The sequence below is a fragment of the Neofelis nebulosa genome, chromosome 8 (assembly GCF_028018385.1).
Source record: "Neofelis nebulosa isolate mNeoNeb1 chromosome 8, mNeoNeb1.pri, whole genome shotgun sequence".
Lineage (NCBI taxonomy): Eukaryota > Metazoa > Chordata > Mammalia > Carnivora > Felidae > Neofelis > Neofelis nebulosa.
The window spans coordinates 19,708,318-19,734,911 of record NC_080789.1 but is presented as its reverse complement, the minus strand read 5'-3'; the positions used below and the strand labels follow the sequence as shown (position 1 = coordinate 19,734,911).

The 26,594-nt window shown below is 35.3% G+C and overlaps 1 protein-coding gene across 7 annotated transcripts in view; it reads left to right on the top strand.

Moving 5' to 3' along the window:
• PARPBP (PARP1 binding protein) overlaps positions 1 to 26,594 on the top strand; it is a 73,159-nt gene that overhangs the window by 9,377 nt on the left and 37,188 nt on the right. For 4 of the 7 annotated variants that reach the window (XR_009265401.1, XM_058741600.1, XM_058741599.1 and 1 more), the window contains exons 3-6: positions 8,378 to 8,611; positions 14,673 to 14,780; positions 24,155 to 24,325; positions 25,411 to 25,565. Coding sequence is in view for 4 of the 7 variants with exons in the window: in XM_058741600.1 (XP_058597583.1) it covers positions 8,378 to 8,611; positions 14,673 to 14,780; positions 24,155 to 24,325; positions 25,411 to 25,565 (668 nt within the window). In the remaining 3 variants the exon portion in view is untranslated. Of the gene's footprint in view, positions 1 to 8,377; positions 8,612 to 14,672; positions 14,794 to 24,154; positions 24,326 to 25,410; positions 25,566 to 26,594 lie in introns of those variants that run through there. The other 3 variants (XR_009265403.1, XM_058741602.1, XR_009265402.1) reach the window with 2 other exon arrangements.

Below are 26,594 nucleotides of genomic sequence, written 5' to 3'. Positions count from 1 at the left end.
TTCTCATTGTTTTTGAGCTTTTGGGTTTTTATTTTCATTTTTTTTTTAATTAAATTTTAGTTAATGTACAGTCCAATATTTGTTTTAGGAGTAGAATTCAGTGATTCATCCCTTACATACAACACCCAGTGCTCATCACAACAAGTGCCCTCCTTAATAACTCTCACCCATCTAGCCCATCTCCCACCCACCTCCCTCCATCAACCCTCAGTTTATTCTCTATCATTAAGAGTCTCTTGTGGTTTCTTTCCGTCTCTCCTCCCCCCCCGCCCCTTCCCATATGTTTGTTTTGATTCTTAAATTCCACATATGAGTGAAATCATATGGTGTTTGTCTTTCTCTGATTGACTTAATACACTCTAGCTCTATCCATGTCATTGCAAATGGCAAGATTTCATTTTTTTTTTTTTTAATATTTATTTTTGAGAGAGAGAGAGTGTGCAGAGTGTGAGCAGGGAAGGGGCAGAGAGAGGGACACACAGAATCCAAAGACAGGCTCCAGGCTCAGAGCTGTCAGCAACAGAGCCAGACACAGGTCTCAAACTCGTGAACTGCCAGATCATTACCTGAGCTGAGGTCGGATGCTTAACTGACTGAGCCACCTACGCGCCCCAAGATGTCATTCTTTTGATGACTGAGTAATATTCCATCGTATATATATATACCACATCTTCTTTATCCATTCATCAGTTGATGGACATTTGGGCTCTTTCCATAGTTTGGCTATTGTTGATAATGCTGCTGTAAACATCAAGATGCATGTACCTCTTTGAATCTGTATTTTTGTATCCTTTGGGTAAATACCTAATAGTGCAATTGCTGGATTGTAGGGTAGTTCTATTGTAGTTGTTTTGTTTTCCAGAGTGTCTACCAGTTTGCATTCCCACCAACAGTGCAAGTGGGTTCCCCTTTCTCCGTATTCTTGGCAACCCCTTGTTTCTTGTGTTGTTAATTTTAGCCATTCTGACAGGTGTGAGGTGGTATCTCATCTGGTTTTGATTTGTATTTCCCTGATGCTGAGTGATACTGAGCATCTTTTTTTTTTTTTGAATGTTTATGTATTTATTTATTTTTGAGGTGACTGGGGGAAGGGCAGAGAGAGGTCAGAGAATCTCAGGCAGGCTCCTCATTGTCAGCATAGAGTCCGATGTGAGGCTCCATCTCCCCAACTTGAGATCATGACCTGAGCTGAGATCTAGAGTCAGATGCTTAACCAAACTGGTGGCCCAGTTGAGCATCTTTTCATGTGTCTGTTAGCCATCTGGATGTCTTTGGAAAAGTGTCTATTCATGTCGTCCCTCATTTCTTAATTGGGTTATTTGATTTTTGGGTGTTAAGTTTGATAACTTCTTTATAGATTTTGGATTCTCTTTATCAGATATGTCATTTGCAAATATCTTCTCCCATTTAATAGGCTGCCTTTTAGTGTTATTGATTATTTCCTTTGCTGTACAGAAGCTTTTTATCTTAATGAAGTCCCAATAGTTGATTATTTTTGACTTTTTGTAATTTCCTTTATGGACAATTCAGTCATGAAAAAATATTTTCTATTTTCTCTTTTATTTATTTATTTTTATTTTTTATTTTTTTCCATTTGATTCCTCTTTATTAGTTCCTGGTAAGGACACAGTAAAAATAAGCCGCTCTAAAAACTGATTAACTTTATTTACTTTTTCATTTTTGATAATATCTTAATTTTGAAATTTCCCAGAAGTCCTTGTGATTATTTAAATTTTTTCTCATGTACAGTGATAAAATTATTGGTACTTTGTCTCACAGGATCCCCCTTAGGATCTCTTGTAGGGCTGATTTAGTGGTGACGAATTCCTTCAGTTTTTGTTTGTTTGGGAAGACCTTTATCTCTCCTTCTATTCTAAATGACAGACTTGCTGGATAAACGATTCTCGGCTGCATATTTTTTCTGTTCATCACATTGAAGATCTCCTGCCATTCCTTTCTGGCCTGCCAAGTTTCAGTAGAGAGATCAGTCATGAGTCTTATAGGTCTCCCTTTATATGTTAGAGCACGTTTATCTCTAGCTGCTTTCAGAATTTTCTCTTTATCCTTGTACTTTGCCAGTTTCACTATGATATGTCGTGCAGAAGATCGATTCAAGTACGTCTGAAGGGAGTTCTCTGTGCCTCTTGGATTTCAATGCCTTTTTCCTTCCCCAGATCAGGGAAGTTCTCAACTATTATTTCTTCAAGTACACCTTCAGCACCTTTCCCTCTCTCTTCCTCCTCTGGAATACCAATTATGCGTATATTATTTCTCTTGAGTGCATCACTTAGTTCTCTAATTTTCCCCTCATACTCCTGGATTTTTTTATCTCTTTTCCTCAGCTTCTTCTTTTTCCATAATTTTATCTTCTAGTTCACCTATTCTCTCCTCTGCCTCTTCAATCCGAGCCGTAGTTGTCTCCATTTTATTTTGCAACTCGTTGATAGCATTTTTTAGCTCCTCCTGGTTGTCCCTTAGTCCCTTGATCTCTGTAGCAAGAGATTCTCTGCTGTCCTTTATACTGTTTTCAAGCCCAGCGATTAATTGTATGACTATTATTCTAAATTCACTTTATGTTATATTGTTTAAATCCTTTTTGATCAGTTCATTAGCTGTTGTTATTTCCTGGACATTTTTCTGAGGGGAATTCTTCCGTTTCGTCATTTTGGATAGTCCCTGGAGTGGTGCGGGACTGAGGGGCACTTCCCCTGTGCTGTCTTGAATAACTTGCGTTGATGGGCAGGGCCGCAGTCAGACCTGATGTCTGCCCCCAGCCCACCGCTGGGGCCACAGTCAGACTGGTGTGTGCCTTCTCCTCCCCTCTCCTAGGGGCGGGATTCACTGTGGGGTGGCGTGGCCCGTCTGGGCTACTTGCACACTGCCAGGCTTGTGGTGCTGGGGATCTGGCATATTAGCTGGGGTGGATCGGCAAGGTGCACAGGGGCGGGAGGGGCAGGCTCAGCTCCCTTTTCCTTTCGGAGATCCACTTCGGGAGGGGCCCTGTGGCACCGGGAGGGAGTCAGACCCGCTGGAGGGATGGATCCGCAGAAGCACAGCTTTGGGTGTTTGCGCGGTGCCAGCAAGTTCCCTGGCAGGAACTGGTTCCCTTTGGGATTTTGGCGGGGGGATGGGTGAGGGAGATGGCGCTGGCAAACGCCTTTGTTCCCCGCCAAGCTGAGCTCTGTCGTCCAGGGTTCAACAACTCTCCCTCCCGTTGTCCTCCAGCCTTCTGTTCTCTGAGCAGAGCTGTTAACTTATAACCTCCCAGATGCTAAGTCCCGCTTGCTGTCGGAACACACTCCGTCTGGCCCCTCCGCTTTTGCAAGCCAGACTTGGGGGCTTGGCTGGCGTGCCGCCCCTCCGCCCCGGCTCCCTCCCGCCAGTCCGTGGAGCGTGCACCATCTCTCCGCCCTTCCTACCCTCTTCCGTGGGCCTCTCGTCTGCACTTAGCTCTGGAGACTCCGTTCTGCTAGTCTTATGGTGGTTTTCTGGGTTATTTAGGCAGGTGTAGATGGAATCTAAGTGATCAGCAGGACGCGCGGTGAGCCCAGCGTCCTCCTTCGCCGCCATCTTCCAGTGATCTCTATTTTCTCTTTTAGTTTTAGGTGTTTTATACCAATAGGAGGGGTTTTTCTACATATCCAGCCAGGCAGATTTCCCTGTTAATGTGTCTATTTTAAAGTTATAACAGATGGTATACATTCTTTCTGCCTCTTGTTTTGATCATCCAGTATTGTTTTCAAGACCTCTTTAGGTATGATAGAAAAGTTGATCTAATTTATTCATTGTAACAATCATCCTTTGTGTGACTGATACATTTTACTCATTGATGGACCTTTGGGTTGTTTGAAGTTTTTTTGGTATCATAAACAATTCTGCATTGAAATGAGATGTCTGTGCATGGAACAAGATTTTCTCTAGGCTCCCTACACAGCAGGTCATATGATAGATACATCTTTGATTTGATGCTACCACATTGCTCTTCCACTTGGTTATTAGAATTTACATTTGTTTTATTTTATATTTTTAAAGTTTATTTACTTTGAGAGAGAGAGATCTGGGGAGGGGGTAGAGAGATGGGGGGAGATGGAGAGGGAGAAGGAGAGAGAGAGAGAGAGAGAGTGGGGGAAAATCCTAAGCAGGCTCCACACTGCCAGCATGGAGCCTCTTGGAAAAGAGAGAAAGTGGCATTTCATTTTAATTTTTCCATTAACTAAAGCGTTCAATTTAAATGCTTATTTGACTATTTAGGTATCCTCTTTTTATTGTCAGTTCATGCATATTCTTTTGCTTATTTTACTGTCGAGTTGTTTTTATCTCTTTTACTCTTTAAAAGAGTTCTACATGTTCTTTAGATACTCTCTTTGTAATACACATTGTTAATATCTTCCAATATGCTCCATTTTACTTTCCACTAGATATACTTGCCTTACATTGTTTCACCAGAATTTATATGCTAGACTTCTCTACTGAGTCTTGGTATGATCAGGTACTTATTGGACATTTTACCTTGATGTCTAGTACTGTCTCTGCATCAGTGTTTTTAAAAGTAGACCATATTGTTTCCTCTGTCAATTTACCTTCTTGTTCATATTCTGAGTCTCAATTATACATACCATTGTTCACTCAGTCTGTGAAACTAGACACCCAAGGGTCATTTTAAAGTCTCTTTCCTTTGTTCTCCATTGCAATCCACATTCAAGTCTTTCCAATTTACTGCCTGATTGTTAAAAAAAAAAAAAAACAAAAAAAAAACAACTCTCCTTTAATAACCAGAAGAAATGGTACTAAGGTAAGTAATAGATTCTGAGGATATTGTAAAAATGGAATAAGCTAACCAAAGGTTAAACTTTGGTAACCATACACTGGAAAATAAGGAGAGAGAGAAATTGAGGCAATTATTAAGAATCATTATTGTATAGTAATTGAGTACTATTGTTTTGGAATTAAACGGACTACGTTCAACTCACCTTTTGTTGTTTGTTTATGAATAATTTTTGAAACATAAATATGTCAAAATGCTAAATGTACTGTGAAGAAAATTTAGTTTTCATTGTAAAAATTTTGATATATTGAGATACTCAGGTCAAGTCATTTTTTCTTCAGGACTTGTCTGTGTAGCACTCACTCAGGATCTCTTTCTACTTATTAATTTTCTACTTGCTAATTCACTTAATTCACTGTGAAAGTTCAGACTCTGGGTGGGAAAGAAGAGGAGAGGTGAATTGCAACTGAGCTTTTCGCAGTTTGTGTATGTACATGTGCAGTGGAGATGGTGGGTTGCAATTCCGTTCGACTCTCACTCCCCATGTAGCGTTAGCTCAGGCATCCCCAACTGTGCTGAGACTTCCAAGTCACTCAGCAATATGAAAAACATACACATATGCCTGCAGGTGCATTCATAGGTAATAGTAATAAAAAAGTAGAATTGATTGTATACATGCTTCACCTGTATTTTTCACTCTCTGTTTGAGCTCTGTTTAGGTTTTCAATTATCTGAAGTTTGAGAACATGAGTCTCTAAAAGTATGTGATCCTTTGAATTGAATTTGACTTTAGTAAAACTTGCGAATACCTAGTAGAGTTGCTTGTGTACCGGCATGTTTGTTTTCTTAGTTGCTTTAATTGGGATAAAGAAAAGGTACATTAAAATAATCTTTGAGTTTTAGGTTTTGGGAATGTTTTCTGAGGGGAAGTCTTTTTTAGCTTAAATCATCTGACCTCTAGGGGTTTTATACTGCTAAGGTTTTAATTTATTATAGATTCATTGAGGACTATATGGCAAATATATGTGACTTTTTAGATTGCAAATAGTGTTTTAGCTTTTCCTTTCTTTAGAATTGGCTTCATTATTTGAATCTGTCTGGCAATTGTATTATACATGCTATTTTTCACATTAAATAGCCTTAAGAGTGTTACAAATGTTCCAGTGGATGAAACAAAGATATTAATTTTATAACTTCATGGAGACTCACAGCCTGTGGTTAACTGTCAGATTTGAAAATGACCTAACATTGACATAACAAATAAGAAGTGACAGTTTTTACAATTGTGTTACATTTATCTAATACTCCCCCCAACAGATAATTATTTTACTTTGAGTAAGAAAAGAGAAAGCAGACTGACATTTTTTATCCCCTACCATTTATCAGGTGTTATTTAATCTGTATAATCTCATTTTATAACCAAGGAAATGTACTCACAGGGATTTCAGTATTTTACCCAAGGTCACACAGCCAATTAATAGCTGTTAAGTAGACCTACTATTTTTTCTCTTTTGATAACAACAAAAATTCCATGTAGTTAGAAATTGTAAAGTTTATTTAAATTTTTGAATAATTATAAAAATAAGTTCAGTAAAATATACAAAGTGCAGTGCTCTGGAAAAATGTAACTCATTTTTTTCTTATTTTATTCTTAGGAAATACAATCTTTCTTATGTCCATTAGAGAATTAAAGCATTGACCATCTTGAACTTCCTTCAGATATTAGCCAGCTGGCATGTTTTCCTAGCAAAACATTTTCTGATTTGACCACAAGCTCTCTGAATCAGTTGTTACTGGTTTGAATAATAGAATATGCTGTCATGGTGGGCACCTGATCACGAAAACTGATATCTGGAGTACATTTTTATTTGGATTTAAAATGTTTTTACAATCCCAGTATAAACACTGTTAATCTAGTCAAAACCTTTTCTCACAAGATCAAGAGTTTGCATACTTGAACTAGGCATAGTCCACAGAATGAGAGTAAATTGTACATTTACATTAGGCATACGTTTAATTTATTTTTAATGTGAGGAATGCCATACCAAAATAGTTTTGGAATTTTTGAGATAAAACAATTTAGTTTTGAAACTCTAAATAACTGGATTTATTTAACTTAGATACATTTGGAAATTTTATTGTGTAATTTTTACGGGATTGGGAAGTGAGGTGTACAATTTTAGATTCAATGCTGAGAAATTACAAATCTGACTTACATTTGGGTTATGGATTCAAGGTTTGAGAGTTACTTTTTTTTTTTTTTGGTTTTTCATTGAATTAATTTCATGAAATATAATTAATTTTTATAATTTTGGTATAACAGGTCCCTCCAAGGATAGTAAGGGTAATTTCCTTAGTTGTTTCCATACAGATGAGTAAAAAGTTAATTATTTTAAGGCAGTTTGGACATATTGTCTTAAATTTGGATAGTAACTAGACAATGTGGCTCATTTCTATAAAAGAAATATAGATTTGAAAGAAATATAGATTTAATAGAAAGTACTTTATTATTTGGGTCTATTTGATTCTCATTAGTCTTCTTCTTAGGCTAAAGATGATGTTACAATTTTAGTTCCAGTGAATTACAGTTTTATTTGTATATCCACACATCTTTCAGTACAATTAATGGAAAGATCTTGGTGTTATCAGAAACTACTAACCTATTAAGGGTACTTAACTGTGAAAGGAGCAACGCAATACATTTCACAAAATCACGTATGGATATTTAAAAATATTTGTTATTCATGTTGCTTTGGAAAGGAGTAGTTAGAATTTTTTACTGAATTAGGGCTGGCATATTTTGGAGGGCACCATTACTAATATCTGAGATTAATATTAAGTGGGAGCAGAATGCAATCAATTAAAAAAAAAACAAACCTTCAGCTACTGGCATAATATATCATGTTGATATTGAAGAAGAGAAAAAGGACAATTTTGCCTGATTAGGAGCATCCAACAACTTATAGAAAGAAACCTTGGCTTTTTAGAACTTGTTTGTTTATGGTTTAGTGTGTCCATGAGCAGGGAAGAATCAAAATTCTCTGACCCAAGGTTTTTTAGCACTGATATTTTGTCTTCCCTGGAATAGTAATGAAAAAACCAAACCAAACCATGATTTTTAAAAATTTAGTTTTTATGATCATGTTTTAAGACTAACAGTTGGAATAGTGCGGTATGTGGTAATTCACCATGGCATTGACAGTTTTGAATAAGAGATTAAAAATACATTAGCTGAAAGAGCTGAAAGAAACTAAGTATTAATGGAATGAAATGTTTTCCCAGTCGGTAGTACTTAAGTACAGATCTCTGCCCACCCATCCCCCGACTTTGGGTAGGAGAAATTCAGTGAAGAATAACTGTATATTTGCCAATTGTGTCATGCACAAACTTGCCATAGTAGTTTATATTTTTATAAAACCATCAAAATCTTTTTCTTTCATATCTGGTTTTAAAATTATTCCATAGTTAATTTGGATATTCTCTTCAAATCCACAACAATTCAGTGTAGACTTACATAACAAAATTCAATTTGTGCTTCCTACCTCAATTATAACTTAATGAATATTCTGGCACCCAACTTTATTTTTTTATTTTTGGCATTGTCTCTTTCAGCACAATGGAGAATTTACAGTTCCTCTCAGTGATGTCTTATTGACCTGGAAATTCTTCCTACATGAGAAGTTGAACTTACCAGTTGAAAATATGGAAGTGATTGACCATTATGAGGACATTAGGAGGACTTACGATGATTTCTTAAAGAATAGTAATATGTTAGATCTGATTGATGTTTATAAAAAATGTAGTGTTTTGATTTCTAAGTGTGAAAATAATGCCAACATATCCCCTGTAAGTATTTTTTAAAATCTGTCTTAAATGAAAATTTGGCTAGATTTATTTTTATTTTAAATTATGTTATCAGCATTTATGGTAACTTGATAATGCTTTTGCTTTTCAGATCATGTTAGAAAATGGAAAATTTAGCTACCTGAAAGCTAGTTATTACTGGAAAGAAATATTTTGGTGGTAAATTTTGCTGAGATTCTGTTGTTATTTGGTTGAAATATAAGAACAGCTTTTTACTAGATCAAAAAATTTTAACAAAGTTATCAGTCCCAAATGTGTGATTTCTTTTTGAATTCATTTCAAGGATTGCTTTTCTATTTACTTACTTGGTTTAATGTGCATCTGTTCATTTTGGCATATGTTGTATAAATGCTATGACTCTTTCTATGGATTAATAATATTATTTTAATTAGATGGGATATCATTTTGTGAGGATAGTATAATGCAATAAACATGAAGTAATACACTATTCCTTTTTTTTTAAACATATACACATATTCATTGCTTTATTTTTTTATTGAATATAAATTTTAAAATTAATGGAATGTTATCCTTTGCAGTTTGGTTTTATCTACATTAGAATTGGTATCTGGTTTGTTTTAAAATGTTGAAATATATTTCTTTATCTTAACATTTACTGGGTACCAATAAAGTAGTAATTAAATAGTGGTAATAACTAAATAATTGTAGATTTAGTATATTTTCTAAGCTGTTAAAATATTTTATAAATATTTCTGTCTGATACTTGGGAATGGTGTTTTGGCTGCTTTAATAGAAACCTCTGCAATAGCAGTGGTTTAACAAAATGGAAGTGTATTTCACTCTTTTATAAAAGGTATCTAAAGGTAAGAATCTGGGACTGATGTGATAGCTCTGTGATTATCAGATACCTAGGACTTTTCTGTCATTCTGCTCTTCCATCTTAGTTCCTACCCTCTGCCTTCAAGGTCCTTTGTGACAGCTGTTAGAGCTCCAGATCCCGTACTGGCATTCCTTGCATCAAGAAGTGGTAAGGGAGCACAGTATTCTCCTTTCCTTTTAAAGAGACATAGCTCTTTTGCTTCCGTGTCCTTGTGCAGAGCCTAGTCACATGACCACACCAAGATGTTAGGGAAAATGTAGTCTTTTTTTCCTGCATAACATGCCAGAATAAAAACAAACTCTCTGTTACTGAGAAAGAAGGGGAGAGTGGACATTGGCAGGCAGTTTGCTGTCTTGGCCTCCCTGGGCTATAATGGAACCCTTTGTCCTGTTGTAACTTTCTAAGATGCACATGCATATGTGTACATGCACACCCACACATCACACCCTTACTATGGTGAAGATATTGTGAGGGAAGATAGTTTTGTTTTTGTTTTTTCCTCCTCACCTGTATTTTATTTGCTTGTAGAGATGATTTTTGACTACTTTTCACATAGTTAATTTAGAGGCTGATCAAACATAGTATTGGAACAACAAAGAAAATCTTCTGATAAGCCAATGAGAATATAATCTGCCTGAGGTTTTTGGGCACATTGTTTTCATCTTATCCTATGCCCCTGTTTAAATCTTCTAATAAGCCTCTTCATTTAAGTGAATCACCTATAGTTTGAGATGTATAAGTCTATATTGGAGGGAGTTCTGTGTCTCCAGATATCAACATGTTCTTCTGCAGAACATCAGGAGTGGAGTGCAAGCTGCTAAGATGATAGTATGTGAAGTTGAAAATTTTCTGCATTTAAAATGAAAGATTTGATCTCTGATACTTGTTTAGGAAAATTTCCAAAGAGGAAAAAGTGAGCAGGCAAACATATCCCTAGATTGGTTCCTCAAAAATGCACTAAATATAACCCTAATTTATGCTAAAAGTGCCTTTAAAGATACATATGCTTATGTGTCTTCTTTGTTTTTTGTTTATTGTAACCTAAAGAAGGCAGTAATTATGAGGAACTTAGATAAAGGTAAGACAGGGAAGTTCTGGGAACCTTATAACTTGAACAATGCCCCTTTCCTCTGTATTTCGTACATTATAATTCCTCTCCTGGGGAACATGGATGCAGGGCCTGTGGATATCTGGAGCATACAAGGCCTTGGATTCTAACTAGACTTTAAGAAGAGACAATTGGTACAGAGTTTGCTTTCTCATGAATTAAGCAATTATCTGGGGGAAATCAGAGCCCTGGGCTGAAGAGAAGAAATGGTAGCTCTTGAGAAGAGCTTAGCAGCCCTCAGAAATCTGGGGACCTTCTGGGGAAGGTTAACAAACGCTCTCTGTGAGTGTGCCAGGATTCTCTGTCTCTGAGGAAGCCAAAACGTAGCTGAATGGATGGGTGTACTGTTGGTGATCCTTGAGAGACCACAAGAAGACTCTCCCTTGGCCTCAGCAGGTGCCTGGCATCCTGTTTATTTCTCCACTGCTGCTTCATGAAGAGTAGAGACTATTTCAACTTCCGTTACTTGTAAAATTATCAACACTTGAAGTACCTCAGCATTCAAGGCTGAGCCCCAAAAAGCCAATGAGAAAAGCAATAGCCACCTAAGGAGTCCTAGCAGTTACAGAAAGATGAGTTATCTGAGAACACACATGCTCAACAGAATAGAACTGCTAGTGGAGAGTGACAACTTGAATCCATAAAAATAGTAAGTACTCAAGGAAATTCAAGGATAAACCTAAACGTGAGACTTTGTAGATGAAAAAAAAAGAAGAAAGTTTTCCCAATGCAACAGATGAACTCAGACACAAATTATTGTCCTGAAATAAATATTTAAAGTGCAGAGAGAAAAATCTGAAGTTCAAGAAATCGTGAAGGAAAAGTTAAGAAACTTGGAGGTTAGATCGAGAGGATTTAACATACAAATGATAGGAGTTCCAGAAGGAGATAAAAGAACAGATGCAGAAGAGGCCATGATTAAGTAAAATATTTCTTGAAACTACATCTATTATAATAAATATTTCTTTGATTCTGCTAGTTAAGGGTGTTTCTGAGGTTCCAGCCTGTAATCAAGAGAAAAGACACATACTTACACATGTCCTGGTAAAATTCCTGGACTCTTTAAGGGTAAAGATAAATATTATAAGTTTCCTAGTGGAGAGAACAAGTTATTTCAAAAGAACAAAAATTAAATAACATGTCTTGATCCTCAACAAGGTATCCCTTACTAGCTAAGACAAAGGAAGGACTTGTGAGGCTATGGAAAAATTTAAAGAATGTTGTCTTCATACTTCAAGTGAAGACTTTGCCTTTTCAAAGACCGTAACAATTAAACAGATGAATCGGAGCAGATACGTATCTAGAGGAAGATGGTAGTGAGCAACAAAACTTGGCGTGTGTATGATAAGGATGGACTGGGGATATGTGTGCTGAAATGGAAGGCTGATGCTAAGGGAGATTCTGATATTAGTTTAGAATTAAGATGGCTAAATGTTGTAGTTTGTTGGGAATAAGCAGGCATTACCACTTTTAAATGACAGTAGAGAAACGGGTCTGATTTGAGTACCAGAAAGTGAAGGTAATCATTAATGGAATGGAAAAATATGGTTGATAAGAGGATAAAAGTAGAATGAATAACAACTTACCTACAAAGTAAAGGTATAAATCAATACAATTAATAGTGTATCACAGAAAATACATTGTGATTTTTCTGCTTACTTCAGAAAGCTTTATGCCATATTATCTAGAGTCCTTGTCAAAGTTTCAAGTTTAGGAACCCTTTTGCACGCTGAAAAATTAATTAGGGGGTGCCTGGGTGGCTCAGTTGGTTTGATCTCTGTGCTGATGGCTCAGAGCCTGGAGTCTGCTTCAGATTCTGGGTCTTCCTCTCTCTCTGCCCGTTCCCTGCTCGTCCTCTGCCTGTCTCTCAAAAATGAATAAACATTAAAAAAATAATAATAAAATTAAAAAATAATTAAGACTACAAGGAGATTTTGTTTATATGAGTTTTATCTGTTAATATTTATCAAAGATTAAAATTCAGATATGTTCAAAGTATCAGTAATTAAGATGTTGATAATAAACCTATTACCTGTTTATGTGAATAGTGTTATGAATAAATTTTTTAGGAATAAAACATTGTGAGAATGCTTTACCTATTTTGTATTTATTACTCTTTACATTTTTAATAAATATCCTTAATGTCATGTATGATAGAAAATAGCTGTTTCTCATGTCTACTTCTGTCTGGTATGTTGTTTTGATTGAAGTATATCAAGAAAATTCAGATTCACACTGATACATAGTTGAAAAAGGGTGAACTTCCTGGGTCTCCTGAGTGGGTCTTAAGGACCTCAGGAGTCCATGGACCCTCCTCACTGAACTGATCTAGAATATTGTACTTTACATGTCATTAAACATGAACATGGCTTTATTTTTTAAAGTTCATTTCTTTTGAGAGCGAGAGCATGTGCAGAAGGCCAGAGAGAGAGAGACAGAGAGACAGAGACAGAGAATTCCAAGCAGGCTCTGCACTGTCAGTGCGAGGAGCCCAATGTGGGGCTTGAACTCATGAACCTGTGAGATCATGACTTGTGCTGAAATCAAGAGTCAGACACAACCGGCTGAGCCACCTAGGCACCCCAACATGAACATAGTTTAAACCAGAGGGTAATATTATCCGATTCAAGAAAATAACATTGTATTTATGGAAGAATAAACCTTTGCTTTTAACATCTCTCCTGAAAACATAAGAACCACAAGTGTGAGGACTACCCCTATTCAAGATTTTTTAAATAGTAAATTCTTTTTAAAAAGACAAACCAAGAAACAAACTTAACTGTGGGAGACAAACTGATGCTTACCAGAGGGGAGGTGGGTGGGAGATGGGTGAAATAAGTGATAGAGAATAAGGAGTGCAGGCGAGATGCACATCGGGTGATGAATGGAAGTGTTGAATCACTATATTGTACACCTGAAACTAATATAACACTGTATGTTAACTACACTGGAATTACAATAAAAATGAAAAAAAAAAAAGTAATCGTCAAATTCTCCCCAAACAATTTTTCTGTTTAAAGACAATGAACCTGAATTATTTCATAAGATTAATTTTTTAAATATTGAAAAGTTGCACTGTATGTTGTCACTGGTCATTAAAAGTTTCTGGCTAGCTAATATTTAGAAAATGGGTATCCAGGGCTACCTGGGTGGCTCAGTCAGTTGAGTGTCCAACGTCAGCTCAGGTCATTTTCTCCCAGTCTGAGTTGGAGCCCCATGTCGGGCTCTGTGCTGATGGCTTGGAGCCTGTAGCCTGCTTCAGATTCTGTGTCTCCCTTTCTCTCTGCCACTCCCCAGCTGGTGTTCTGTCTCAAAAAAAAAAAAAAAAAAAAAAAAAGAAAGAAAGAAAGAAAAAGAAAGAAAATAGGTATCTAAGTTGCCCTTTGTAGCAAAGGAGTAAAAGTCAAAACTTAAAAAAAAAATAAATAAATTTTTTTTTTTAGTGAGCTTGAATTTTGAAATTCAAGTTATGAACAACAAAATCCCACTTTGCCTTTTAAGAAGTATGTATTGGGGAGTTATTTTAGTTATAATTTTGCAATGGCTGAGAGGAAAGTGGTTTGCAATCTCTTTAGGCTTTGTTAATTCAGTTTATACCTTCCCTCCAAGTTTACTCATCAGGAATGAGGTGTGTGAATACCTACATAATCTTGGATCGCTTAGAACAAATAATAGGGAGATGTTGAGTACCATGGCACAGTGAAAGCAAATAACCATATTTTTTTTCATTGAAATTCTTACTTTGAAATATGCTGTTAGGACACTAGGTTTACTTTTGTATAATCCCAAAATGAAGCAGTTATTGTGTGCCTTAGGTAAGCATTTTGTCTTTAATTTTCTTCTATAAAAATTAAAGGCTCAGATTAAATTTCCAAGGTTATCTTTTAACTCTAAACTTGTGAACTCTATGAGTACAGCCATTGGAAACAAGCATTTTGTTAGAGAGTTTAATTCCATGTATACTTACTGCCAACAAAGATCAGGTAATAATACTGTATGCTGGGATATTAGTGACACTACGTAGAGCTCAATGTGAAGTATTTTTTATAGTTGGAAAAGCAGTTTATTATTAGCAACCTCCTGTGTTTCTACAGAGTCAACTACGGGATTTTCTGCTTGGGAGACAGTGTGCAGTAGCTGATGAAACTGATCTTTATGTACCGACATCACCAATGAGGAAACACAACCAGGATAATGAAAAGGTACTGATAAATTGTGAGTAAATTAAAAAGCAGGATATGATCCTCTTCAAATCACTATGAATGTGATTGTATGTTATTTTTTTAATCAAAAATGTTCTTTAATTTGCTTAAATAAAGCTGTATTTGCAAAGAGTAATACGTTAGAGACTGGCAAGAGCATAGCAGTCAGTTTCTTCCTGGTTTCCGGCCAGGATCACAGGCACTGTGCAAAAATAGGTTATCATTCTAAGTATCTGAAAAGTAGTTGGAAGATCTAGGTTGCCAGAGTTCTTTGAATCTTTGTATTTGGTAAATTTCACAATTATGGTTTTAAATGAGTGATTCTTGGGAGGATATACAATGGAAAAATCTGTCCCTTTTGCAGAATAACTGATGCATCACAAATCGTGATAATAGAGTTTGTTGTACAAACAAACCACAGTGAAGAAACCACATGTTTGGTCTAATATAATTTACCTTTAGCTAAATACTATGCTAGGTACCTAATTGAATATAGTATCTCCTTACCAACCATGGGAGTTATGTTTATGAAAGTACCTATGGTAAATAAAATCACCATTGACAAGATAAAAATTTAGAAGTATTGGAAAAAGCAGTAAAATTACATTCAACATATCTAAATCCATCTTCTTCAAGTTAATATATTTGATGAATCACCTTCTCCGTTTTTTAGGAAACATTGCTAAAGCAGATTCTCCCATAAGTCCCATGCGATACAGATAGCCTTTAAGAAATATATTGACTGGGGCACCTGGGTGGCTCAGTCAATTGAGTGTCCAACTTCGACTTAGGTCATGATCTTGTGGTAAGTTCAAGCCCTGCATCAGGCTCTCTGCTGTCAGTGCAGAGATTGCTTCAGATCCTCTGTCTCCCTCTCTCTCTGACCGCCCTGTCAAAAATAAATAAATAAATAAAACATTAAAAAAAAAAAAAAGAAATATGTTTATCACTGCCCTCAAGTAAATACCTGTATACCTACTTCCTAGATTTACTAAGGTTCTTTATATTTGCATTTAATATTTTTTCTGGCTTATTTGAAAGTTGTTTCTGGCATCATGACCCTTAATACCTAAAATTCTTTAGCATATTATTTCCTGAAAATAAAGGCATAACTATAATATCATTATCATCTGTAAGAAAACTTAAGTATTCCCTATTATCACTTACTGTCTTCCCAATTCCGATTTCTCCATTTGTCCCCCAAACGGTTTTATAGCTCTTTTAATCTAGAATTCCCCTCCGTTTTTATGTTTTGTTTTGTTTTTGTTTTTGTTTTTTTGTTTATCTGATAAATTTCTCCTGGTATTACTTATCTTGTTCTTCTATTGCCAGTAAACTGGAGGTTTCAGCTAAAAGCTTGCTTAGATTAAGGTTTAACATTTCATAGTACATGCTTCTTAACTGATGGTAAGTATCACATCAGGAGACACAGTTTCAAGTTGTCCCAAATTGCCAGATCTGTCTAGAAAAAAGATGTAGTTTTTCCTTTGCTATCAGCAGAGATCTATGGGGTAACACTATGTAAATAACCTGTTTCCCAACAATCTTTTGCACATGCATTGATGATCCTTGTCTGACTCTGTTATTTCTTTAGTGTTTGCGGAGTGGCAAATCTCTAACCCTGTCATGTCTTTACCTTGATTAGCTGCCATTTTTCAGTAAAGAAGAACTTATCTTATCAATTGAGATGAAGTATATAGTTCCCTAAAAAAGACAGGGTCACTACTTAATTCTTTCTATTTCATTACCAGCTTAGGAGTTGGGATAATAGTTATTTAAGATGCAAATTTGATTTTTTCTATTTATCTTTCTCCTTTTTTATGTATTTATTACCTATATACTCATGACTTTTTATTTATTCAGAGTTTTAAAATCAATTACAGTCATTAATCCTTGATTCTAAAATGGTAGATTCCCTTCATGCTGGCTTCTGTGTCTTTTTTTTTGTTTACATGCCCTATTTGACTTCTGAGCACTTACTTTTTTTTTTTTCTGGTACAAGAAAATATTCCAAGCCCATCTTTGAATGTTTTCTTCCCAGACATGATTTTATTTAGTGATTTGTAACTATTTTCTCTTGCTTGAAATTAATTTTTCACTTGCATTGTTTTTCCCTCCTGTCCCAAATATTGATAAAATGTTTACCAAATACCTGGTCTTTTCTCATTGGTTCTTAAAGAGTACATTCATATATATCAAGAGACTAGATCACTTACAGATCTCTTTAATTTATGTTACAGGCTCTACAGGGAAAAAACAGTAATTGTTATTGTGCCTTTTAATGAATAGAAATGAACTAGTTTGTGTAAAACACCTACGTGTTTATAATTTTGGCTTACATATATAAAATGTTATATCTTAAAGGGATATTCATGAAAAAAGATCATAGTACATAGAAACTGATGAGTCTTCACTGCAAGCATATAGTTTTCTCATTTAAAAATACCATGATAGTGGCGCCTGGGTGGCTCAGTCAGTTGAGCATCCGACTTCGGTTCATGTCATGATCTCGCAGTCCATGAGTTCAAGCCCTGTGCTGATAGCTCAGAGCCTGGAGCCTGCTTTGGATTCTGTGTCTCCCTCTGTCTCTCTCTGCCCCTTCCTTACTTGCACTCTGTCTCTCTCTCTCAAAAATAAATAAACATTAAAAAAAAATTAAAAATACAACGATAGTTTCATTGGGTTAATCCTCTACTTTTATCTTTTGCCTCCTTGGATTGTTTTCCGAGAGTATTCTGTCTAGTAGTTAGCTGATAGATTAGATTTTATGAGGACTATTAAAGTCACAGCCATCCTCTTAGCCATTTTGCATTTTACTTGCAGACTTCTAATTTTTCTTTTTGCAAAGTATTTTTGGAAGGCAATATATTTCTATTAAAATTCTAATGTGACTTTTTTGGGCTGAAGTCTTGCAAAGATATATTTTGATCACAAAATGTACCTTAACTAATGCCACGCCAGAGTCATTAAGTAGATGAATGGCATGAATTTGAGAAAAAATATTTTTGTTTCCTTATTTTATTTTATTTCATTTTTCCTAAGGTACTAAACTGCACTAGAAATTCTGAAGCAAGGAAGGGAAAAATGGAATAAAGGCCCAAAAAGAAAACCCTCAGTTAAATAAAAAATTCTACCAGTATATTAGTTCTAGTTCAACTTTTTGTTGTTGTTGTTATATGTAAGAATTTATGTATTGGCAAAGAAAGTAAAAAATACCTGTATAAATTGTTAATCTCAATCTAGCAAAAGTAACTTCCAAATTGAGGTTGAATATCTGCGTTTCAGTAATAATTAAGGGATAGGAAAAGAAGCTTGGACTTGCCAGAAAGCTTAAGTAAGATTGTTCAACTTCTAAACAAACATTGCAAATACTTTGTGGTATGGATTGAATCGGTTTATTAAACAAATAAACAGAACATTATCTTTATTTTTGGTATCTTGGTAAAAGCTTCAATCTTGTGGATTTTTTCAATTTAGGCCCTTGCTTCTGGACATCATAACTGTATTTATGTGGAATGCTTTTCCAGAGAGCCTCTTTAAAACACACTTGCAAATACAAGAGCAGGGAAACCATAACTGCCATGTTATATGACCATAATGATAGGGATAGATTTCCAATTGTAGCCATGAGTTAAAAGAAACACTCTAACTGTGAGGACTCCAAAATGTTTTTCCCTGATGTTTGCCTAGCATCACAGATCAGCAGGGCAGAATTTGCTAGCCTTAAAGAGCAAGTTGTAGATGTGGTTTGTACCCAATAAGGATCAAATCTATACATATTGTTATATCCTCATTATTTTTGAACAGTAGAGGCACAGTGAGACAGGGATTGAATGAAATTAAATCTAGAAAGAGTAAAACAGTTTCTGATTACAGTGTGAATGTCACTTTCTCTCTGCTTTAATTTTTGACAAATGTGTTAGTCTTTTGAAATGTGAAGAGATAAGATAGAGGAGATTCATATGTTTTAGACAGACTATTCCACTGTGAAATTAAAATGGAAACTTTTGTATTATAGAGTCACATGAAGTGTTATGATTTACACTGAAAATAAAAATAAAAGGACACTTGAAATATAAGCAGAAAACCATGTTGTGCCTTATGTTATAAAATTTTAGGATGGATCTGAAAGATGATTTTATCTTAGAGTTGTACCTTAGAGTGATTTTCTTTTTAAGGCAATGTAATAAAAATACATGAGTGCTTATTCGATCTCAAGTAAGATTTTATCAGTAGTTTTCATTTTGTAATATCTAAAAGGGCCACATGCATGTATTAAGTTTTTTTTTTCCATTTATCATTGAACAAAAACTAATTGAGAACCTATTAATAAAATGGACTGATTACCTGCTATAATGCCAGTCATTCTTTAAGGCCCTAAGGATATATCATTTGCTCTCCTGGAACTTATGAAGTAGTAGAAAGATTAAGAAAACACACAATGTCAGAAAACGTTAAGGTCTATCAGGGAATTATAATTGGCTGATATGCAGAAATATTACAGGGTGGTAAGAAAGGGAGTACATGAATTGCTGTTTATATGGGAAATCAGGGAGCCTCTCTGCAAAGGTAACATTTGTCTAATATTTTTAATATTTAAGAAAAGAGTTTCATAGTGTTAATATTCAAACTTTATTTAAAAAATCAATTTTGCTTAAATTTTGAGTCCATATTTAAGGTAATTTTTTCCTGTCCAATAAAGTTTTTTTAAAGTATTTTTTAAAGTTTATTTATTTAATTTGAGAGAAAGAGAGTGAGCAGGGGAGGGGCAGAAAGAGAGGGAGAGAGAGAATCCCAAGCAGGCTCTGTGCTGACCCACTGTGAGATCATGACCTGAGCTGAAATGAAGAGTCAGTTGCTTAACTGACTGAACCAGTCAGGCACCCTCAAAGTTTTTTTAAATTGACCCTGACTGCCTACCATGTTTCAAAAATTGTTTTTCATATGATATTTAAATAATCCAAAAGCATGTTACCTTTAAAAGTGTTTTTAATATGTATATGAACTTGAGAGACTCTCTTAGTAATTGTCTATGACACTTCTTATTGATTTGTAATTTTTATTCCTACCTTTTAAAGCTTTCTTTTATGCTTCCTAATTTAAAATATGATTAAACAGAATATGGAGAAATTTTAATTTTAATTCAGAAAGTATTGGGGCATCTGGGTGGCTCAGTTAGTTAGGGATCCGACTTTGGCTCAGGTCATGATTTCATGGTTCGTGAGTTCAAGTCCCGTGTTGTGCTGTGTGCTGACAGCTCAGAGCCTGGAGCCTGCTTCGGATTCTGTGTCTCCCTCTATCTCTGCCCCTCTCCCACTCATGCTGTCTGTCTGTGTGTCTGTCTGTCTGTCTCTCTCAAAAATAAACATTAAAAACAAAAAGATTTAATTCAGAAAGTATTTTCTTAGTTACAGATGATAAATTATGGGATCTTTAGCTATGTTGTCAGTCTCTGAAGGGTTTAATGAATTTCATGTTTTGAGAGGGAATTGAGTTTAGAATTCGTGGAGTCCATTTTTCTAAGGGTATAGGCAAGGAGAAGATTTCAGGTAAATAGTGTGGGAGCAACATTTAAGAATTAGTTACAAACAAGATTCCAGAGCAAGAAGATAGGGTGGAAGCAGTTGAGAGGGTGATAAGAATTCCATAAAACTAATTTAATTTTGATGAAATCCAATTTATCGTTTTTTTTTTCTATTATAGATTATGCTTTTGGTGTCATGTCTAATAACTGCCTAATCCAAGTTACAAAGATTTTCTTTTATGTTTTCTTCTAAAACTTTTACAGTTTTATATTGTACATTTATACCTGTGATCTGCTTTGAGTTAATTTTTACAAAAGGTGTGAGGTTTAGGTGGGGTTCATTTGTTTTGCATATGAATGATCAATTGCTTCTACACCAGTTATTGAAAAGACTGTCCTTTCTCTATGATTTCTTTTGCACCTATGTCAAAAATCAAATGGCCATATGTATGTTAGGTCTATTTGTGGACGTGGTTCTGTTTCATTCACAAATACTATGTTATCTTGCTTATTGTAATTGTATAGCAATATTTAAGATAATTTCTCAGCATATTTAATATGTTGTTCCAGTGTCTTTGGCTTATTTTTTGATGGTCTATTAATCTTGTCATCATTCCCTAGTACATAATGTGTCATTTTGCCCTGGTTACTTTTGAGATTTTTTTTCTCATCTTTGGCTGTCAAAGTTTGATTATAATATGGGAGTGATTTTTTGTTTTTCCTACTTGAGTAGCCACTTACATCTATAAATTAATGTTTTGTACCAGATTTGGCGTGCTTTTGGCCATAATTTCAAGTATTTTTTTTCCTGCTTCTTTCACTTTTCTGTAGGGATTCTAAGTATTTATATATTGATTTAATTAAATTATCCCACAGTGTTCGTTGGTTCTTTTTTCTTTTTTTTTCTTCCTTTGTTTTTCAGATTTGGTAATTTCTATTTATATATTTGTAAGTTCACTGATACTTTCTTCCACTTTCTCCAAGTTGTTATTGAGCCCACTTGGCAAATTTTGTTTTTGTTATTGTACTTTTCATTTCTAGAATTTACTTTTTTTATAGTGTCCACTTTTCTGTTGTCATTTCCTCTGTTAATTCATTGATAACATTTTTTAAATTCATTGAACATATTTCATTTGAATTCTTTGAATGTATTTATAACAAACACCTTGATGTTTTGTCTGCTAAATCTAACATCTAGGTCTACTTGGTGATAATTTCTATTGATTGCTTTTTATACTAAGAAGGGGTAACACTTTCTCCTTTTCTTTTTAAAATTTTTTAATTTAATTAATTAATTAATTTTTTAAAATGTATTTATTTATTTTTGAGAGACAGAGAGAAACAGAGCACGAGCAGGGGAAGAGCAGAGAGAGAGGGAGACACAGAATTCGAAGTCAGGCTGCAGGCTCCAAGCTGTCACCACAGAGCCCAATGGGGCACTTGAACTCAAAAACCGTGAGATCATGATCTGAGCCGAAGTCGGATGCTTAACCAACTGAGCCACCCAGGCGCCCCCCCCCCTTTTTTTAAAACTGTCTAGTAATTTGTGAATGAAAACTGGACATTACAGATAATATTCTATATTGACTCTGGGTTATATCATGTTCTTCTGAGGACAGTTGAGTTTTTGTTCTAGTAGGCAATTTACTTGCCTGGATTTCAACTTCATATTTTGTTTCCTCAGTATGCACCTTTTTGGATATCTATTATTATGGCTTCCCTTTGCTGTTTTTTTGGGTTGGCTTTTGTAGATCTTTCTTCTGCCTGCCAAATTTGGCAGTCAGGCACAGTTTGGGGGAAGTATGGAGCTTATTCTCTCCATAGATTCCTTTTCCTAGGGTTTTTCCTGAATTTTCCAGTTCTGATAAGCTTTGGCTGTGTACATTTAACACTTCAAGCCTGTACACCTTCAGCTTTCTGCCACTTAAGCTATACACAGTTGAGGAATGCACTCAGTTTAGCAAACCTTCCAACGCATAGCTCTGGTTCCTCATAGCTCAGTCTTTCTTGAATATATTTTTTGAATATGTTTCTTTCTCATTTTGACTTGCATTTTTGATGGGCCTCCTGGAGTCTCCCCCATGCTTGTGTGGTTTCCCAGTCAGCTAGGGATTTTGACTCTTTATGCTCTCAATTTTTCCAAGATTTTCCCCTTTAAATTTCTAGCTGCTTTCCCAGCTCTGGATTCTAAGGACACCTTTATAGTCACTTCTACCTTCTGCAGCCGCCATAGTCATGAAATTTGGGCCAGTAATCCACGAACTTAATTCATACCCTTCTTATTGCAGTTCCATTAAAATTAAATATTCTTCCAGCTTCTGTCTACCCTCTGGACACTTCTCAGTGTCTTTAAATAGTATTTAAAATTTCTTCCCATTTTATGTTTGTTATCTGTGAGGTTCACATGATCACTCACTTCAGTACTACAGGAAGTTGAGGGCCTTGAACAACCACAGGCTTGCTATTCTTACCCTTCTTGTTGCAGTTCTTTTAAAATCAAGTTCTCCTCCAGCTTGTGTCTGCTTTTTGGATCCTTTCTAGGGTCTTTTATTTATTTATTTTTATTAACAAAATTTTTTTAAATGTTATTCTTGAGAGAGACAGAGCAAGAGCGGGGGAGGGCAGGGGGGGTGGGGGGAGACAGAATCTGAAGCTGGCTGCAGGCTGTGAGCTGTCCGCACAGAGTCTGACGCAGGGCTTGAACTCACAAACCATGAGATCATGCCTGAGCCAAAGTTGGACACTTAACCGACTGAGCCACCCAGGCGTCCCTCCGGTGTCTTTATGTATTTATGTTTTTGAAAATTTACCTAATAAGTTATACTAATTTGTGGGAGTTCACACTATCACTTCCCCCATACTAGATAGAAGTTGCAAGGCCTTAAATAGCTATAAATAGCTAATTTTAAGAATAAGATCATTGAATACCCTGGTTTGTTGTTTGACTATAAAAGACAAATACAGTATATATGAAAGAACCAATATCCATATGAAATTATAGCAGATATTATTTATCTTGTGCTTAAACAGTCATAGCTCTGTTTTAGGCCAGTTAATGTCAACATCAACTACTTGTTATTTTTTTTACATTTGCTTCTATCTCTTCATTGCAATACTTACTTGGTTATTTGGTATTGTCAAAACCAATATCTAATAATTTCCTCCAAAATTTAACCTTTTAACTTCAGCCTATATCTAGTCCTGTATGGGTAAAGGACCAAATAGTGCCAGTTGGCTCATTCCCTAAGCTTCGGGGGGCATCATTACTCCTTGTTATTTAATTTTAATTTTTTTTTTTTCAACATTTTTTTATTTATTTTTGGGACAGAGAGAGACAGAGCATGAACGGGGGAGGGGCAGAGAGAGAGGGAGACACAGAATCGGAAACAGGCCCCAGGCTCCGAGCCATCAGCCCAGAGCCTGACGCGGGGCTCGAACTCACGGACCGCGAGATCGTGACCTGGCTGAAGTCGGACGCTTAACCGACTGCGCCACCCAGGCGCCCCACTCCTTGTTATTTAGTGACAAATGTGTGCAGGGGAAAGAGATCCAGCCTTATCAGAAATGCAGACTTCGGACTTTATCTTTTTATATCATTTTTTTAAGAGACATTTTCAACAATTATGATAGTTGTTATTTGCTCATAGATGCTCACTGGTGGCAAGTTGGTTTCACGATCAAGAATATGTTAATTGTCCCATTCAAACTTTTGTTTTATGGTAGTTCTCTTTTTTTCCCAAAGAGTTGAGTGAGATTGTTATTGAATGGTCATAAGTATTTTTACTGCATATAAGAAAAGATTATTGATTTAGAACAACCTCAATAAAGAAAATAATATTTTATTGTACAGGTGCAGTTACTAGCAAGGAAAGTTATCTACTCATATTTAAGCCTGCTAGTGAATTCAAAGAATGACCTGGCTCTGGCTCATATTCTTAATATTCCTGATAGAGGACTTGGACGAGAAGCCTTCACTGATTTGAAACATGCTGCTCAAGAGAAAAAGATGTCTATCTTTTTGGTATGGACATATTACATTTTCAAGATGTTTTAAAAGGCTGTTATGAACAGTGGATACCTGTACCGTAATATAGACTTCTTATGATAAAACAGGTTTTAAACTGTGAATATATGTTCTTCCTTGGTATTTGAAAATCTGTGGTATTATTACCATATTCTTCAAATTTGACAAGGGAGAATATCTCTAAAACAGTGTTTTCCTACGTGTGTTCTATAGAGTGGTAGCCCTGTTAAATTCTCCTTGAGTAAATACGTCCAAAGGAAGAAGTCCCTGTTAAATGCTCCTTGAATAAATGTGTCCAAGGGCAAAAAGTTTGGAAATAGTATATACCTTTATTGGATGTTTATATATCAAAAGCTCTGAGAGGTCCTACCATTAAGAAATATGCTTAAATTAACCATGTTATTTAATCTGTTGTTTTCTAAGTTATTTAACCTTGGAACTTTCTTCCAAATTACTGAAATTTCATAGAATTTGTCTTAGGATACACTTTGGAAAATACAGCTTTAGAACATTTCATCTTTGATGGAGATGCTCTTAAGTATAGCCATCATATACATAATTTTATCATTGTAGAGGTAAGGCCTCTTGAACTACACATGATGAAATAATCCTAAAATGTGAAAGCTAGATAGGACATAGTGATTATTTAGTCTAAGTGTTTAAAGTAAGATAAGGCTTGGAAGAATTGAATTAATTGCCCACCCTTGAATAAATCAACACAGTTGATACTTAAAAACCCTTTGATCCATATAAAAACTCCAGTTTAATCTCTACAAGAATATATTTCTACACTAATATTTTATAGTCAGTGATATTCTCTTATGAATATATTCTTACTCTCTTAGTTTTCTAACTTGGCTCCCCAGTCTCCACTTGCATTGCCATCACCCCTGCTGGCATGAATTTTGCATGGCATCTGTTTCTTTAATTATTTGCTTCTGAATCAAAGTGGCATGAATTGTAAAAAGTGCTTACTTTACCTCTATACCCAGAAATAATATAAATGCACCCAGCTTCATAAAGTTTTATTTTTAACTTACTAAATCATTAAACATAACTAAATCATTTGTTTTAATTCATAGGTGGCTACATCATTTATTAGGACACTAGAGCTTGGAGGGAAAGGATATGCACCATCACCATCTGATCCTTTAAGGGCACATGTAAAAGGATTGTCTAATTTTATTAACTTCATTGACAAATTAGATGAGATTCTTGGAGAAATACCAAATCCAAGGTAACGACTTTTCATAAATTACAAATGTTTTTTACTAATCTAGCTTTAAAACTTATAGAATCAGAGGTAGATTTGAATATAGGAGCTATTGAAATGACCAAAGATCAAACCAAACAGTAGGGAGAAGAAACAAAATATCTAGATGAATAAATTATAACCTCATGACCTATCCCTCTAGTTTCTGCCTATCTTTGATTCTAAAATTTTTGCCAAAGTCAAATGGCATGTTCAATTAAATTTGACTATAGAAGAGGGATTTCTGTTTGTCTTTTTCTGGAATAAATAGATTTTTGAGGACTGGACATGACTGAACAGATCATTTCTTTAAAGTTTTTATTTAGCAATAAAGGAAACTTATGCCCGGAATGAGTAAGGAAATTGATAGAGATATGATGAAATCTATATTCTACTTCCTGCTACTATTTTTTCCTTTTCTTGGGTGTAAATCTTTAGTTTATCTGGAATTTGTTTTTATATTATATTGGAAGTAAGATCTTCGTATCTGATAGACTCCTATTTATAATATATGCATCTTGGATGATAAGAATTTTGAGAGTAATTTGGTGGGGAACAGAAGTGTATTGTATATGTTAGCAATCATGGTAGATCACTGTCAATTTGGTTGGTATGCTTTAGCATTGTACTAATAAAAAGAGCTGGTATTTACTCAACACTTTTTATGTGTCAGGCATTATATTAAGCTCTTTGTGGGGGTTATCATTTGATCATTACAGCAGCCTTACATTATGGGTACTGTATACACACCCAGTTTAGAGAGGAAGAAACTGAAGCACTGGGACTAAGTAATTTAACTCAGTCACATTGTTATTTAAGTAGCAGAGCTGGGATCTGAACTCAGTTCTGAACCTGGAACCCATTCTTTTAATCACTATATCTTATTTCATGAAACTTCTTTTCATTGTAAGATTCCAAGGATTTTTTTCTTAGGATTTTATTTTGAATTATATCCTTCTGTCTTCTTTGTGGATATCCATTCCAAGGAAGTAAATTTGGAAGAGGTTTTTTGAA